The 13,473-nt window shown below is 45.2% G+C and overlaps 1 protein-coding gene across 6 annotated transcripts; it reads right to left on the minus strand.

Moving 5' to 3' along the window:
• Positions 1-420: 420 nt before the first annotated feature.
• KAT7 (lysine acetyltransferase 7) lies at positions 421-11,736 on the minus strand (the record flags this gene model as incomplete). 6 transcript variants are annotated; one of them, XM_082010604.1, is made up of 15 exons in its annotated part: positions 421-522; positions 1,191-1,297; positions 2,177-2,323; positions 2,503-2,596; positions 3,832-3,972; positions 4,877-4,966; positions 5,168-5,359; positions 6,125-6,235; positions 6,399-6,497; positions 7,212-7,301; positions 7,509-7,591; positions 8,162-8,401; positions 8,593-8,769; positions 10,078-10,225; positions 11,722-11,736. In XM_082010604.1, the coding sequence occupies 15 exons, from the start codon at positions 11,734-11,736 to the stop codon at positions 421-423; spliced, it is 1,836 nt and encodes a 611-aa protein (XP_081866730.1). The 6 variants fall into 6 exon arrangements, with proteins under 6 accessions (XP_081866730.1, XP_081866732.1, XP_081866731.1 ...); XM_082010606.1 differs by lacking the exon at positions 8,162-8,401; XM_082010605.1 differs by lacking the exon at positions 7,212-7,301.
• Positions 11,737-13,473: the final 1,737 nt, after the last annotated feature.

A 13,473-nucleotide genomic window follows, 5' to 3' on the forward strand; every position in this document is an offset into this window, starting at 1 on the left:
AGACCTTGTTCAAAAGCCACAGAAGTTATCTCCATTACTTAGAACGCAAGGAACCTGAAGGAAGAAACAACCAGATTATAGGACACAACACAACCTCATCAGAATAAGAACATGAGGGTAAGACCAGTGACTGGACAGGTACAGTACCAGATATCAGAACTCCTTGGGCCAGTGCTGCTAGGAGCTTCGTTTGGGTCCTATACAGATCCAATCCTTGCAACCTCATTGAGGCCGAAACATAAAGTTCCTCAGAACTAGCGTCTGTGGTGTGCACAAAAGATCTGGGCCAGAACAGTACCAAGGGGAACTGATCTTTCAGGAGGGTACTGTACCAGCCAATCACAACAGCAACAGATACAACAGAGATCCCTAGGGTATTTCCTACTGTTGGGGTTCACTGGCTTCAGGAGTGAGAGACAGTTAAGTTCCCTTAGGAGGGGTCCATTTCAAACAGCTGGGATCCATTATCTTATTGCTGTTGGATCTTTTTGCCTCTTTGGCTATCCATTCATCAATCAGATCCTGAGGAAAAGAGCATGAAAGGGCAGGTTAAAAGAAACGATCCATGATGGAGAATTATCCAAGGTACAACACCACACATCTAAGTCCACAAATCTGAAGATGACTAGCCTACTAACTGCTTCGTGTGACAAAAATAACATTTCCTCCACAATGCTTTTTAGAAGCCCTTCTAGTCACATTGATAGGGCTACTTTTGGCTACAAAGTGAAGTCTCTAGGGAGTGGAAACAGAAGAGAGAAGCTGTCACATTTTGGGATTTATAAACCACTCAGTGGGTACAAACAGGATTAATTCAGGATTCCATTAATTCCGTTCAGTTCTATGTCATCCAGGTGCCCAATAAAGGGCAGGCATGAGGAGGAGCATGATGGGAATGTTGATCCATTGCTCCCTAAAAAGCTGCTTATAATAAGCAATGTCATTCCACACATCAGAAAACTAAGGTCAGTGCAGCATATTTCTACACTACTGAAGAATCAGGTCGGATGCCCATGTTGTATTTTAACAGTTACTGCATTTGAAAATTACAGTGCTCTGTCACTAGAATCAAAAGGCTGGAAAACCCAGGACAATGCAAAGGAAATACTGATTTCGGCAAATTCATATGGATCCAACAGCTAAATATAAGGAAAAAAAAATAATGCAGAAATAGCCATCACAAATCTTACCTGTCTTTTTAGGACCAGGTGTTTTCCCTTCCAGTACTTGAGCATCTGAAGCGCCTGCAATGTGCTAACAATGTCGACGGGGTTTACTGCAGTCTCCTGGCTGATTTCTGCAAACCAGTACCAGTTTATGTTAGAATAGAAACGAATTCCTCTGCAATAGCCTATAGCTGTTAGTTTTCAACTACAACTTTTATGCAACTCCTTTTGAAGTGATATACACAAAACACCTTGCACATACTAAGGAGGTACATGCAGTATTACTGTTGCTGCCCAATTTGTGCCCTTTGACCACCCTGGTTATCCGTAGTACTGCTATACGATGTGCCTTTTCTTCTTTCACTCTTGAGGACTGACCGATTGCAAATAGCTTGAAGAACCAAAGGCTATGGATGCAAGACATGCAGAGCTGTACAGGAACAGCCCAGCTCACCCAAAAACTGAAAGCCAGCCTAGACAGCACAATGATTTAGTGATACTAATTTTAGGATCCGAGTTAATAAGGTGTAATCATCTGAAAGAAGATGTAGCTGCTTCTTCAGAACTACCTTGATATCTCTATGAAATGCTGCATACTCCTAGGTGCCATAAACATAAAAATGCTATTAGAAGAAGTGCAAATAGTCCTAGTATTTTCCCAAAGCATTTGAAAGCCTCTCAGTGGAGCCATTTTTCTTTCTAAAATTAACATTTTAATCTACAGACAGATAAAGTTATTTGCTGCATCTTTTTTAAAAAGGTATTTTTAAAGAGAAGAAGCCAGTATATATTTTCAGAACTCTGCAATCTGGGTTATCTTTAATGGCAGCGGGACTGGAAAGGAGCCAGACGCAACTATAGGAATATTCCACTAACTGTGCTGCTACACAAACACCTATACAAATGAGTCAAGCATGACTTGCCTTGTATTTGAGGAAAATGAGTGAATGAGATGCATAGGTATGTTCCTGAACTAATTCACTACAAGCTTATTTAGCTTGAAAGCATACCTTTTATAGAGATCTCTTTTCCTTGGAAATTATGCAGGTAACGAAGGAGAACTTCCTTCCAGTAACTACGGTAGCTGATGAGCCCTAAATCAGACAGAGGACGTTCTGGAGAGCCAACTTTTTCTTCTACTTTAGAAAGCAAATAGCCTGTAAAGGAAAGAAAACCTATTTATCCTTCCTACATTACTCTCTCCGATCACCCTCTTCAGCACATGCAGAAATCAGCTGTAATGAAAACTGCTCAACCACCACCATAGATATGTTGGATTTTTTGATGAAATCATCATGTTGGACAGAATATGTTTCCAGAATTTCTCTCTACTTACTGAAGTCAATGAGCATTTTTCCGTAACCTTGCCTCATATATTGAGGCATTGTCAGGATACAAGAAACGTTGTAGTTGAGAAAGGAATTCTTCTCCTAAAAAGAAGAACAGAGAGGATAGACTAACAGGTCTAGATCTGTACAAACAATGGGTATATCATAATCCCAACAGACTGAACAAGCCTGTGCAACTGATACAACACAAGGTGAAAGCAGCAACAGTAGAAAAACCTGCCTAACAACAAGTAACATGATCATCCTTCAGCTACCAACCTGGCTTAGTGTCTTACTTTATTAGCCATTAAACTGGGTGTTTGGTGCTCAATTTTAAGCCCAGGATGACTGGCCATGGAGCTGTACCTGAGAAGGAGCCAGTAACACTCTCACTACCACCTCTGTCATCTACCAGGTTTACATGCAACAAGAAAGTGACACAACAGCAGCATTTTAAGCACATGGTGTATATTGAAATGTTCAGAAAAAGAGGAGACTCGGGGACACTGATCCTCAGATCAATTCAGACTGTTCTTTAGAGATTTTTTTTTTTTTTTTTTTTTTTTTTTTTTTTAAGATATTAATTCACAGTTTTGACTCAGGTGATATAAGGAATATAGCTTCCTGCATTTTTTTGGGGAGAGTATTCTCCTACCTGTAGAATTTCACTGACTAAAATACCTTAAACTGATAACGGCATTGCATGTTATCACCATGTCTGGAAGTGTAATCACTTTTTCCTGTACTGAAGGAAAAACAACCAGAAAATGTATTTCACCAATGTGCAGGAGAAGTTAAACAAACAGATTGGCTATTTTTTGGTAGGCAACATATCTGAGCAAACAGTTGAGAAAACTGGCTCCTACTCTAAGCTTGGCCAGTGACCTGCTCGTGGGATCTGCTTAAGTTACTGGAATTATGTCTCAGCCTCTCCACCTAAGGATTTTTATTCCTTCAGGTACTTTATTAAAAAAAAAAAAAAATCATGGCAACTAATACTTATTTTAATGTATTTTTCTCTACATTTATTTACATTTTCTTTATCATTACTTTTGCCTGCATTTAAGACACCACTATGCTTCCTAGCAACAATAGTTCATTTGAGATGATTTGGCTTTTGCTAGTAGTGAGAAAAGATGCTACAGCAAAGCACCTGCAATCCCTGCAGCAAACAGTAAGAACAATTCATGCAGATCAGGTCTGAAACTCTACCTATTCTTAAGAGCAACAAATCCAGAGACTACAAAAACTCAGAGGGGAGATTCAGTACTGATAATTGGTGTCCTAAATCTCATTCTAGTGAGGTAGTAATGCGTATGTATGTATTTTCAACTAACCTTGGAGAAATATCCTATCAGGTGACAGCCAGTGTTGTCAGCTTCTGTCATGACATAGAAGAGGAAGGGTTCAACATCATAATACAGTGTTTTATGGTCCAAGAAAAGTTTTGCCAGCAGACATAGGTTTTGACAGTAGATCTAGAAGCAAAAGGAGAGTAGGATACACCTGTTTACTACAGTGGAACATCCCAAGAGTGGACAAAAACAGGCATACACGGGAAGTGACAAGAAAATGCTGAATCATCTGAGAAATTACATACAGTCTTTCAAACGGAGCAGCTGGGCCAGGAAACAATTCCTTTTGTGATGAAGCTTGATAAGCCTAGCTTCCTAAGGGTGGGAATTGACATTTGCGATATCAATCTCTGAATGCCCAAAACATCACATCCTTAGTGAAGGGGAGCAGAAGCTTGGATCTCTGCTTGCTTGCACTGTATTGTATTCATCCCATGCTTCAAGGTTATCTCTGGTAACTAGAAAAAACTCCTCCCAACTTCCGGCAAGTGCAGAATTTAGCTTTTGAATTTGTTTCTTTGTTCTCTCCTGTGAAGCCTTCAAGACAGGGCACAAGCATGGTGCAACTACCTAGCACTGAATCTGCAGCTGCAGATTCATGTTCCACCCTTCAATTCAGGGTTAAGGAGGTCACCCTCAAGAACATTAGGCTGCTTCCCACTCTAACCCAAATTTGGCTGAGTATTCACAGTGAATGAGAGATGGACAGTAGCAATTTACTGAGGTCAAGCACAGAATCTCCCCACTAACTTTCAGAAAGGGATCTTGACACACATCTCCAAGCACAGTATGAGACAACAGATGGAACTGCTGGAGCACAACAGGGCTGAGGAATAACCACAAAGAAAATGCAGACAAAACTACTGCCAGAATTGCAAGAATGGACAGATCAGATTAAGTAGCCTTCCTGCAATTAGAGGGAGAAAGGGCCATTTGCATCCTGCTTCTCTACAAGAGAAGCAGTACCCATCACATTTGAAAGACAGACTCCACACTCAAGACTGGCATAATGACCACAGTTAGCTACCTTGTTCTTTTTCCCATCCACTTCAAACACCGAAATGGAGCCTTTGCGGTAGATTTCATCACCCGGTGGATGTTTCCAAACACATTTTGCCTATGACAGGAAAACAAAGTTAGGGTGACACTACTGTTTTAAGGGTGGAAAAGGTTACAACAGCTACTGGATGTACCAGGAAACACGCGGCCTTCTCAACTCCTAAAGCGAGCAACTGAGCTAATAACAGTAAAGTTTTAAAATGTTTACATGTTGACATCAGATTTAAAACTCAGGAATCAGCTCTGCCCTAACCCTTACCATGTGTCTGCGCAGTATTGTCTGGCTCTTCATATATTTGAGACAGAACTCGCACATGTAGAGACGTCCCAGACGAGCATATTCCTCTGGGTAGGGAGAATGATACCAGGTATCCAGCTCGTAACGGCCAAAAGCGATTGTTTTAATCATATTGCTGCCTTCTGTGATCTGGCCCTGGAGCCGCAACTTTTCCTATGAATGAAAAAAAGGATGATTATTTAAAAAAAAATAAAGGGGGCCCTACTTATTTCCCTCAAGGAAATAATTTACTTCAAGTCTTCCAAATTCATCTTTCAGCATGATCACATCTAATGACCCCTCCCACGGACCCCTCCTCAATCAAACTCAGACTGAGCCCTGTCCACAAGCAGTACAGTTACTGACTGTTCCTTTCATCAGGAAACATCTCGTGAATCAGCACTTCTTTCCTAATCTGCAGGGAGAGGATACAACCTCAGACATCCCAGATGCAATTGTCACTGGTAAGCATCAAAGTATGATTTGGTTCATCTCTGGAGATAGAGAGTGGCTTTGGAAAGCACCTACAGAAGCCTCAGCCATACAAGGTTTTGAACTCCATTCCACAGTCACGGTCTCTTGCCAAGACGGATTTTGTCTTTTGTTATCATCACTCTTTAGCCACTTTCAGCAGATGAAGCTGTCCATTCTTTCACTGAAATGAAACACCTATTAAACGGGACTGTTACTAAATGTTCCTCTTGCAGCACTGCAGCATTCATGACTGCAAATGCTTAGCTCCAGCTGTGCTTTCAGCACACCTTCTGAATGACTGGCACTTAAACATTATCCCTAGTGTAACTTTGCTGACTTGGCTGGGCTGTAGTTGCTCTTCTTACAAACTCTGATTCTATCTGCACAAACACAACAAAACCCAGAAAGCATGCACATGTCTAACAAAGACATTTGCTGAGATATATTATGAATTAAAAGTCTCACCAGGTCCTCAGATGCCCGTGCTTGTGCTCTTCGGAAAAGCTCGAGGTCATACTCGCTTGTCAGGTTTTCAAGTAGAGGTTCCCTAGTATTGCCATAGGTTTGTCTGTGTTCCTAGAACAATAAAATGAGGTTTTGCTGCCATGCTGCTACTAAGCTGTTGGATCTTGCAGCTTTTTAGCCAAGAACGTTGCAGGATGACTGGGAAAGCCAAAGTCCCACTTAGTGGTCTCATTGCAGACAGGAAGGAGTGAAAGAATAAAGTTATTGCTTTTACCATATATTTTTCTTTTTGCTCCTTGCTTAGCCCTGAGTTCCTCTTCTTCCTGAGCTCAGCTACTTTCTCTTTGTATCGCAGCTGTCTCTCTGTTGGTGCCTGAAAGAAACCAGAAGTGTAAACCTTCACTAGGCTTCATCCACTTCAAACATTTTCTTCACCTTCCCACCCAAAAGCACCTCTGTCCTGGCTTTCATTTTATGAGGTATATTGTCCCTGAACCAAATCCTGTGCTAATAAGAGGGTACTGCAGGTACAACACAGGTATGTAAAATAGTAAATGTTTCTTCCTACCGCAGCTTGCCTTTGCCAATGTACCTCAGTGCCACAAGACAGGGTGCACTCCTTATGTGCTGCTTAATCATGGAGAAAAGCTCAGAGCTGACTCACTGTCATTTTGACTCAAGTCCAAGACTCATGAACTGAAAAATGCAATTCCCCTGGTTTTATTCTTTTCTGTTTAGTCAGAGTAAAATTGTAGTTTACAGTTCTGCAGGAATTCTCTTGTCCTACACATCAAAGCATGCAGAAAAGATCATCCTGAGAACAGCTCCAGTCTCTTTTGTAGTATTACTGGCCAATGCCACCTCTACTCTCACGAGCTGCTCCAGTCTCTCATTTAAGGGATACAATGAATTGCCCTTGCTGAAACAAACTGGAGATGACAAACGGGGAGTGTCAGGACTCAGCAAAATAGCTGATCCGAGAAGTAAAGAAGGGAGATCAAGTTAAAATCATTGTCGCTGGAAACCACAAGCTAAGGTTTTTCCACTTTTAACTGAGCAGCCACTCCATTATGTGCAGATTGCCTACCTGGTGTCTGGTGGCGTGCCTGTTGTTGTCATCCTGCCGATGGGCCAGCATTCTCTCCTCAATCTGCTTATCCCGGCTCTGTGCTCGCACCTAGAAGCCAAAACTCATCTGTCAGTGCCGCAGCAAACTACTATCAAAGCCTTCATCTTTCCCATTTCTCATTTTGGTGAATTTTCTGAACTGTAATTTGCAGATGATTTGACACACAAATGCTGCTGTCTTACAGCTAAAGACATTACAATGTCTTGGCATTTTGTTTTAAAAAAAAAAGGAAGATAAAATAGAAGACTTATTTACCTTGCACTCATCTGCTGACAGATTATGATATAGTGGGCATCCTGATATGGAGAAGTGTCGCTCATGTTTTCCAGTTAGGTGTCCTGCAAAGGATCAGAAAAAAACCCCAACTTTTAACGTATGATCATCAAGAAGTTTAAGAAGTATCCCAGAAGGGCAGATAGCTCATATGACCTTCTCAAGGAGCATGCTCAGTTTATTACCAGTGTAACAGGAGGAACATGCTTCTTGGTTCATGGCACAAGCTTTTAAGAGCAAAGGAGGAAAATCTTTTTCATGCTAACTCAAAAGCTGCACTCTATGCAAGCAGCCAGGTATATCAGAGGTCTGCAGTAACTTGTTTCTGAAAACCTGCTTCTGTCAGAGACCAATACCCTACCTGCAAGACTTTGCATTTTCCTCCCACACCTGTGCTCATACTCCTAATTTGTTCTTTACCCTATCATCCCCCAAACACTCCTAGGCAGCAAAGACCTCCAGGAAGAATATACCTGCAGATATGCTTCACATCCCTTCTTTATACCCACTTCTCAGTAATACTTTTGATCCTAATTAAGTGCATATTGTTAGGATGCATAACTCAACTGAGCGGGACTTTGAATATCACAGCAGGAAGGCAAAACCCAACAGATTAATCCTGGAGCTGAAATTACCTAAAGAGTTACAACCAGGAGTGGGACATTTCATGTTGAAATTGTAGCTTTCATGGAAGCGGCGGCGCTTAGGGCGGTGAGACAGGTCACTTCCAGAATCCTTCATGGACATGTCCTTGGCAATGCTCTCATCATGGGATACATTTGGACTGGAGATATCAATATCAGACTCTGAGGAAGGGGCATTCCCGGTGGGGGTACGAGGTGGAGACTCATCGTGATCCGCTGCATTTTTAGTGTCTGAATAAGGATCAAGATGTTACAAATTTGCCTGAAAGAAAGCTTTCAAAAAAATATGTAAAGCAACTCCAGACGGCTGTCTCAAACCCTCTATCCTCAGGATATTACATCATGCCCTCAGAGAATGGAGTCACATACTCTTTTCCAACAGCATTTTGCAAACTTTCAACACTTCACTGCACCTCACGTACCTCTATCAGAAAAGTCAACCACTTGCTCAGTCTCTGACCCAGACGAGCGAGTCTGCCGGAGCGGGTATTTCTTTGGAGTCACAGGAGTAGGCTGCTGTTGGCTGCGGGTTACCCTCCTCGTAGAATAGACAGGCTCTTCTGCTCCAAATGATGGTGGATTACGAACTGGGCTGGAATCTAATTCCATAGAAAAACCGTAATTACACCCACAATAACCACTGTAAGTCAGAGACTTGCCTCACACATGCACCAAAGTCTGTAACACCAACATTTGGTAGCGGGGTATCAACACTGCTACCACTCACTGCTGCATGTCATCACAAACATATGCTCTGTTCTTCCAAGCTTAAACCTTTTGACAGTTTTACCAATACTGAGAAATCTGGAATTAGATCAGCTTTCTCTGGACTTAATTACTTAATTAACTAGTAATTACAAACCAGCTCCCACTTGGAAAGCTAAAGAACCGTTAGTTTAGGTAAGAACTATCAGTGTTTAGATAACCCTTGGGACTAGCAAGATTGCTTCTGGTGTGCAGCTATATTTGGGACCCTGTGTGTGGTTTTGTGATCCTACACTATAGTCATAAGACTATAAAACAATTATTTTGCAGGAAAATAATGCTTTCATAACCTAGGAATATCACAGGCATCCCAAACATCCAAACCACCTTTCCTCTTGTTTTTACGACCCAATTACCAGATGATCTTGCACGTAGATTTCATACCTGCAATAAAATTTGTCACAAAACAGATTCTTTATTAAAGTGTATACATGGAGCAATGCCAAGAAGTTATTATCTACTGCCATTTCCTCCCCTTGATGCCAGATGGGAGCTTGGTAACCAACAGCCAACAAATGACTACACTAACACTAAAAATTAGGCATTGGACACATTCAGTGTTTCCTCTTACAATCTGGATGCCGAAGTAGAAGCATACAAAATAACTGGCAATATGTTGATTACATTTATTGCAGAGCAGGGTCAGCATCAGCCAGTCATGAAAATACATCTTCCTTTGCAGTACAGAAAACCACAAACAAACAAACAAAGCAAAAACAGCTTTCACCCCTAAGCACCCTCTCTAACTTGGCTTTGGTACCAATATAACTGACTAGACAGAAAACAAATTTTTAGAGTTCTCAGAAAAATTAGGCAAAGCTGGCAGCAGAATCATGGGGTTTGGCTCCCACTTCCTTTCACAAGTAGACAGCTCTACTTTTTTGAACAGAGGATACTCAAGTTTTAACTTCCACTACCAGCGTGTACTTTAGATTATATTACCTCATTTGTGCAATATGCACTTATAAAGACTGCTTTTTGCTGTGGTACGTTAATAGCCAAATTAAAAAGTTCTATATTTTCATTTATGTATAAACTCCACACATTTAAGTTGTAAAAGTCAGGAATATGGAGTACATTGAGCTTCTTGTTGCTTAAGAGGCTGCTTTTCTCTTCCTTATTTAAGAAAATAAAGCATTTACCTTGAGAGCTTTGACTGAGTCTGGCTGAGGAACGGGTCACACGGGCGGATCGTCGTGATGTGCCGTCACTTTCAGAGCTGTCTGTATGCTCAGGATCAGTAGAGAAATCAGAGTCTTCTGTTCCATCCGAGCTACTCCCTGCATTCCTCTGCAACACCACAGACCCAGACGTTAGCACAGGGGCACTTAAACTTGTGTATTATATTTATACTATTAAAAAAACTTACTAAAAAAACCCCAGATAGATAGGTAATTTCAAGCTGACACAATGTCATATGCAAGCTAATAAATGTCAAATGTATTACTCTGGAAAAAATATTTTAGCTTAATAAATATGCAGTATCAGACGGTGTCCTCAATAATAAAGAGATTCTGCAAACTGATCCACTAAGAAAGATCACAGTAGTACCTGACTTTATTTAAAGCAAAAATTAAATGCACGTTCAAGGCTGGACAGAATATGCTTCAAGCTGACCGTTCGCTGTTCACCCTGCCAAGCCAACAGCACTCCCGCACCATCTGCCTGCTTAGAACAGCAGAGGCAGCCCAGCAGATCACAAGGCACCACGGGAGCAGGTGGTGGAGAAAACAGATGGGCTCCAGCAACGGCCAAACTGACTCTTCACCACTTCACAATTCAGGGCGGCAACAGGGCTCCGGTGTGGAAGCAAGGCAGAGAAAACGAAAGCACTCAGCGAAGAGGCTGGGCCAAAAGAGGCTGTGAATGCAGTTGTATTCACCTCATCTTGGACCACCAGAGTGGCCGCCTGCACCGCGCAGTGCACTGGGCGGCTCTTCTGAGGGATGCAGGCCTCAGGAGTTGGCGGACAGCCACAAGGCCTCCGAAGCTCCCTCCTCTGCCCGGCAGCCCTGACTGGACAGCCAAGTTGTGGGAGCGTCGATAGGTCGGGCCAAGGCGGGCGAAGGTACCCCCGAGCGGCCGCCAGCCCTGAGGGGCCGGGGCCGGCGCCCGCCTGAGGAGAAGGGCGGGGGCGGCTGCCAAGGCCCCCGCGCCGCTTTGTTTTGCGCCCAGCGGAGACTCGCCGGCCCTGGCCAATCACAACGCGTGTGGGGGTGGCCGAAAGGAAGAGCCCGCCAATGGTAGCTTGGAGAAAAAAAGGTGTGGCCGCCGGGCGTGACTGACGGCAGCCGCCAGCCTATCAGTGCAAGCCTCGCTCCCACAGAAACATCAACGGGGGGGCGGAATGGAGTGGGGGAAGGGAGAAAGGGAGAAACAAGGCACGCGCGGGGAGGTGACCGTTGGGGGCGTAGATGGGCAGCCGCGGAAGCCAATGAGCGGCCAGCCCGGCAAGGCAGTCCGACCAATAAGTGACTAACTCTCGAACAGCTTGCCCAATCAGAAAAGACAAGAGGCGGACCGCGCTGCAGGCGCGGGGGAGGGGAAATGGTAACCGTTGGGGGCGATGAGTGACGAGCAAGAAGGCCAATCCGCGCCCAGCGTGCCCGCGCGGGAGCCAGTGAGACACCGAGCGGGGCGGGCGCTGGGGGCTGAAGGCCGCTATTTTCCCCTCGGTTTTGTGCCCGTGAGAGGTAGCGGAGGGGGTGGGGAAGGGGAGGAAAGCTGCAGCCTGGGCTTGCCGGTTCCCCCGCCGGGCGCCTCCCCAGTTCCCCGGCCGCGCTCACCTTCCTGCGCGGCATCCTCGGCGGGGGCGGGGGCAGCGAGGTTGGCTGGTCCCCGGCGCCCCCGGCCCGCGAAGCGGCCGTCGCCGCCGTGTTGGCGCTGGCGGGCTCCGTGGTGACAGCCGTGTCTCCCGTCCTGCGGCACGTCTGCTCCGGCGGCGCCAGCCCGCTCCTGCCGCTGCCAGTCCCTGTTCCCTGCTCGGTCCCTCACGCTTCCGCCGGGACACGGTCCACACCCCCCTGTCACGTGACCCCGAGCCAGCCTCACGCCAGCGGGGGCTGCCATCTTGGATTCGGACAGGTATCCCGGCGGCGCCGCTGACAGTGAAGCTACCGGCGGCCATCTTGGGTTCGGGATAAGGTCTCTCGGCGGGGGCTGGGGAGGCGGCCATCTTGGGTCCGGGTGTGAAGTCAGCAGACTCCCGGCGACGCCCGGGGACCGGAGCGGGTGTTTTCCCCAAGGAGCCATGTTGGGTTCGGGCAGCCTGAGCCCTCCCGCTGGGGCCATCTTGGGGCCGGGCAGAGGCGCGTCGTCGAGTCCATGGAGTGATTGGGTGGAAGAAGGCGGTGAGTCCCGGTTGCTTTTTGAGGCGGAGAGCGCCGCGCCCCCGGCTCCCGGCCCCCCTTCTGCTGAGGGGGGTGCCGCCGCCCGCCCTGTGTGCGGCCTGCTGGAGGGAGAGGCCTCTCCCGGGCCCTGGCTCCGCGCTGGGCCGGCCCAGGGCGGGCCGTCGCAGGGGCCTAGCGGGCCTGAGCAGACCTCGCAGGGCTGTGCTGCTTTGGGCCCTTATTCAGAAAGGCTGTTGTTGTTAATTAATCTTTCCGCTCTCAAAATATCGTGTGGGGGGGATTATTTTGGTGAAGCTTTGCCTGGGTAGTTCTCACATGGGCGAATGTGAGCTGGTTGTGTTTCTGCCCTGAGCTGATGAGGCACCTTGTAGTTCCCCGGAGGCAGCTCTCGCTAACTCGGGCTTCTGGCTGGCCTGGAGCAGGGAGGCAGCAAGTTCACCCCAGTGTGGTCCCCTGCACAGGCCAAGCAGTCTGCGGGAGCTGTTTCCCTGGTTGTGATTAGGCTGATAGCTGGTTAAGTATAATAGATCAATAACGTTAATGTAATAACACTGTCTATGAGCAACAGTATATTGCTTTATGTAAAGACCTGGGGGAAAACAAGGGTCGAACACACTATTTCTTTCCAACTGTGGTTATCTTTAGGGATTATGAAATTCTCAGGGCCTAATCCTATAATCCTCGTGACTGCATGTCATCCTTAGTCATGCAAGTAATACAGTTTCTCTCATTCCAAATTGTTATTGCTCCTAGGTGTATCCAATCTCCTGTGAAATGTTGAAAGGCAAACCTGAAGAAGAAGTCAAGATGAAATCCCTCTGCTTTTGCCCAAGCAGAGAGGAATGGGAGCCAGTATGTGTGGTATGTGAAGTGGCAGCGTACATACTGTTTTCAAATAAGCATACACTTGATGTAAAAATTGTACACCTTAAGCCCAGGAAAACTATGGGTGCATGAAGAACTCATTAGTAAGCATGGTTATTTCAGTGAACCAATTTGCAAACCTACTGAAACGTGGTTGCAGGAGAAAAAACTGCTGCACAAATGTATGAGTTCTTCCTACTTTATAATAAAAAGAAAAGACTGCCTGGAATTTAATAGAACTGCATTTTGCAGTTGAGCCAAAATCTAATGCTAGGCTAATGAATATTATGCTCTCCAGTTTTTAGGCTGACTTGAAATATTCAA

The sequence above is a fragment of the Phaethon aethereus genome (assembly GCF_964289735.1).
Source record: "Phaethon aethereus genome assembly, chromosome: 25".
Classification (NCBI taxonomy): Eukaryota; Metazoa; Chordata; class Aves; order Phaethontiformes; family Phaethontidae; genus Phaethon; species Phaethon aethereus.